Source organism: Panicum virgatum, chromosome 1K (genome assembly GCF_016808335.1).
Source record: "Panicum virgatum strain AP13 chromosome 1K, P.virgatum_v5, whole genome shotgun sequence".
NCBI classification, from domain to species: Eukaryota; Viridiplantae; Streptophyta; class Magnoliopsida; order Poales; family Poaceae; genus Panicum; species Panicum virgatum.
In genome coordinates, this window is record NC_053136.1 from 34,570,894 (window position 1) to 34,575,178 (window position 4,285).

The 4,285-nt window shown below is 54.0% G+C and overlaps 1 protein-coding gene across 1 annotated transcript; it reads left to right on the forward strand.

The window, feature by feature from the left end:
* The first annotated feature begins 771 nt into the window (after positions 1-771).
* LOC120704045 (beta-1,2-xylosyltransferease XAX1-like) lies at positions 772-3,436 on the forward strand. Its single transcript, XM_039988295.1, has 3 exons — positions 772-1,283; positions 1,381-1,686; positions 1,907-3,436. Exons 1-3 carry the CDS (start codon positions 1,082-1,084, stop codon positions 3,148-3,150), a joined length of 1,752 nt encoding a protein of 583 aa, XP_039844229.1. The 5' UTR covers positions 772-1,081; the 3' UTR covers positions 3,151-3,436.
* The last annotated feature ends 849 nt before the right edge of the window (positions 3,437-4,285 follow it).

The window sequence follows — 4,285 nt, forward strand, 5'->3', positions numbered from 1 at the left end:
TCAAAGCATGTCGCTTGCTTAGCAAAAAAAAAGCTTTTTTTTCAAATTTGTGAGCAAAAGAAAAGAAAAAACTTGCTATAGGAAGCAGCCTACCGCACGGCCACACCACACACCCCTGACACCCCTATCCCACCGACCCACCCCACCCAACCCCACGTCCCCACAGGGTTAACGCTATCGACCGGTACGGCCAAACCGGCAGGATCCGGTACCGGTATACCGGACCGGTTTGATCGAAAATTAGTCTAAATCGGTCGAAATAAAATTTGAATTCAAAAGCTATAGTGCAAATGATTCGTACCGGTTTACCGGCCGGTTTGACTGGTAATCGGTCGGTTTAACTGGTAACCGACCAAATTCAACTTTTTTCTTTTTTGGTTTAAATTCAAAGTATACTAAATAAATGTTTGTATAACATATTTTAGCCTAAATGAACTCTCCAACCCTCTTTTATACTTTTTTATATTGTATTTGTATGCTTTTGTATGCACGTTTTTTATTTAACTTCAAATCCCCGCAAACTATACTAAATGAACGAATTTTTGAGAAAATTTGACACCATTAAATTCGTCGCACCTTAAAGTGTTTTCAGAATTTTTTAGAAATTTTTTTTTATTTTTTTAAAATTCAAATTTAAATTTTGAATTTGGACCGGTTTAGTAGCGACCCAAACCGGAACCGGTCGGACCAAACCGGACCGGTTCCTACCGGTTTGGTAAACCTGGTCCCCACACCTCGAATAAGCTCCACCTCCACCCCTCATGTTCTACCAAAATCTTTCTCTTTCCCCAACAAACCACCAAATTTTTATCAAAAAAAAAAACAAACCATCAAATTAATCGCACCACCGGCCTTGCTGCTACAAATGCTTCGGCCATAGCTATCTTCCTCCTCGGATCTTCTTCCCCTTGCGCGTCCGTGCTCGCGCAGTGCTGCTCTTTTTTCCCCTTCCCGCTGCTCCGTCTCCTCCCTTACCCTTGAAGAAGACTCGAGACTCTCCCCTCCCCTCCTCTAATTGGAGAGCAAGGCAGCAAGCATTGTATTAGTGGATCCCGGAGGTGCCGCCGCTGCAGGGCCCGGTATGACGTCGACGGCCTACTCGCGGCAGCCGAAGCTGCCGGGCGGCGGCGGGGAGCGGCGGCTGCCGCCCCGGCTCATGCGGGGCCTCGCGTCCAAGATCGAGCCCAAGAAGCTCGGCGTCGGCCTCGTCGCCGGCTGCTGCCTCGCGCTCCTCACCTACGTCTCCCTCGCCAAGCTCTTCGCAATCTACTCCCCCGTGTTCGGTACGCATTTGGTTCGGTTCCGTTCGATTCAGTTCCCCCACCCCCACCTCGAGCTTCCTCGCTGATCTAACCGGAGCCGCTCGGTTCGTCTCCTCAGCCAGCACGGCCAACACATCCGCCCTGATGCAGCAGAACTCGCCGCCGACGGCGTCCAAGCCGTCCGTTCCGGAGACGGAGGCAATCCCGCCGCAGGAAACACTAGCTGGCGGCGGCGGCGGCGGAGGCGGAGGCAGCGCCGTGGATCTGCCGGAGGCGTCGGGGTCCGAAGAGCCCGGCTTGCCCGATGCTGTCACGAGAAAGGATATGCCGGTGGCGGCGGGTTCCGATGAGCCCGGCTTGCCGGATGCGTTGAGAAGAAAGGACGACGGCGAGAATGCGGCGGCGGCCTCGGAGCCAAAGCCATGTAAGGAATCTCGGACACCTCTCTTCTTTTTTTCACAACTTTAAATGGGAAGCAGAAACAAGTAACGAACCAGCAGCGTTCTTCCAGAAATTTAAAGCTCTGTATGTACTATGTACTTGACCCAAAGAAATTGGTGCGCCCGCCCAGCTAGCAGTTTTGGTTGGAAAAATTGATGGAGATGCGCTAGATCTGACGTGTTTCCATGCTCCACTGAATTCAGCTGCCAAGGAAGGGGAAGCAGGGGAGCAGAAGCAGAATGGCGGCGCCGCCGCGGCGGCGGGGGGCGATGGCAAGATGACTTGCGACGAGAACGGCGTGGACGAGGGCTTCCCGTACGCGCGTCCGACCGTGTGCGAGCTGTCCGGCGACATCCGGGTGAGCCCGAAGCAGAAGACCGTGTACCTGGTGAACCCGTCGGGCGGCGGCGGGTTCGACGAGGGTGGCGAGAAGCGGCTCCGGCCGTACGCCCGCAAGGACGACTTCCTCCTCCCCGGCGTGACGGAGGTGACTGTCAAGTCGTCCCCGTCCGCGGCGGTGGCGCCCCGGTGCACGAAGCAGCACGCGGTGCCGGCCGTGCTCTTCTCCGTCGCCGGGTACACGGACAACTTCTTCCACGACATGACGGACGCGCTGGTCCCGCTGTTCCTGACGGCGGCGCACCTCAAGGGCGAGGTGCAGCTGCTCATCACCGACTACAAGCCGTGGTGGGTGCAGAAGTACACGCCGCTGCTGCGGAAGCTGTCCAACTACGCGGCGATCAACTTCGACGAGGACGCCGGCGTGCACTGCTTCCGGGCCGGGTTCGTGGGCCTGTACCGCGACCGCGACCTGATCCTGTCCCCGCACCCGACGCGCAACCCGCGCAACTACACCATGGTGGACTTCGGCCGGTTCGCGCGCGCCGCGCTGGCGCTGCCGCGGGACCGGCCGGCGGTGCTCGGCGAGGAGCCCGGCGCGCGGCCCCGGATGCTGATCGTCTCCCGCGCGGGGACGCGGCGGCTGCTGAACCTGGAGGCGGTGGCGGCGGCGGCGGTGGAGCTCGGGTTCAACGTGACGGCGGTGGAGGCCGGCGCGGACGTGCCTGCGTTCGCGGCGCAGGTGAACGCGGCGGACGTGCTGCTGGCGGTGCACGGCGCGGGGCTGACGAACCAGATCTTCCTGCCGGCGGGGGCCGTGGTGGTGCAGATCGTGCCGTGGGGCAAGATGGACTGGATGGCGACCAACTTCTACGGGCGGCCGGCGGTGGGCATGGAGCTCCGGTACCTGGAGTACTACGTCGGCGAGGAGGAGACGAGCCTCAAGGACAAGTACCCGCGGGAGCACACGGTGTTCAGGGACCCCATGGCGCTCCACAGGCAGGGGTGGCAGGCGCTCGCCGAGATCGTCATGAAGCAGGACGTCAGCGTCAACCTCACCAGGTTCCGGCCCGTCCTGCTGCAGGCGCTCGACAAGCTGCAGGAGTAGTGGGCGAGCTCGGTCAGCGACCAACCCAGCCAGCCAACCGGAACGAGCTGCAGCCGCCCAGCGCAGTGAGCGGGGGCACACGTACGTACGCGTAGACGAGCTGAAGTGCTAGGAAGAAAGGGAATCAGGGCAAGGATCCTTATTGTCCTTGATGGTAGATCCAAGTGAGGCGGCTTCCTCAAATTGGTAAATTGGTTTGTGTCTTGGTTTGTAACATCTTGGATAGTGCACTACATACACTACACACGGAAATGTTATGTTCATTTTTTCTGTTTTCTGTCCTTCACTTCACTTGGCATTCTAGTAGTGAAGAATTGGACCAGGCTCCCACCTCATAAATACCGTAAACGTAAAAAAAACGTTACATCGAATGTTTCGACACATGCATGGAGTACTAAATGAAGTCTATTTATACATCTTTTTGCATGGATGGGCTGTAAATCGCGAGACGAATCTAATGAGCCTAATTAATCTATGATTTGCAACAGTGATGATACAGTAACCATCCGCTAATTATGAATTAATCATGAATTAATTAGCATCATTAGATTCGTCTCGCGATTTACAACTCATCTATAAAAAAAATTTGTAAATAGACTTCATTTAATATTTCAAATTAGTAAGATTTTTTGGCAAATTTTTTTTTTGCATTTCAACTGAACAGAGCCTCAATAGAGTTTCTGCACGTGCTACAGTTTGTACATTCCATCTGATCTGCCTCTGCATCCGAGACTCTGGTAGGCTGGGTAGCCGTCGGGGAGCTCCAAGGTCAAATCGGCCGCCCAATGCTTAGGGCCTTTGACTATAGGCGTCTGGCTCGCATCGGCCAAAGGGAATGGCCGTTCACCGTGTGAGCAGGCAGGTGATTCTTTCGTTTTACATGTAAACCTAAAAAATTTTTGCGTAAGAATCTTACTAATTTGAAGCATTTATTTATAAATTTTTTTCACAAATGGGTTGTAAATCGCGAGACGAATCTAATAATGCTAATTAATCTATAATTAATCAATAATTAGCGGGTGGTGACTGTAGCATCACTGTTGCAAATCATGAATTAAGTAGGCTCATTAGATTCGTGTCGCGATTTACAGCCCAACCATATAAAAAGTTTTATAAATAGACTTTATTTAGTACT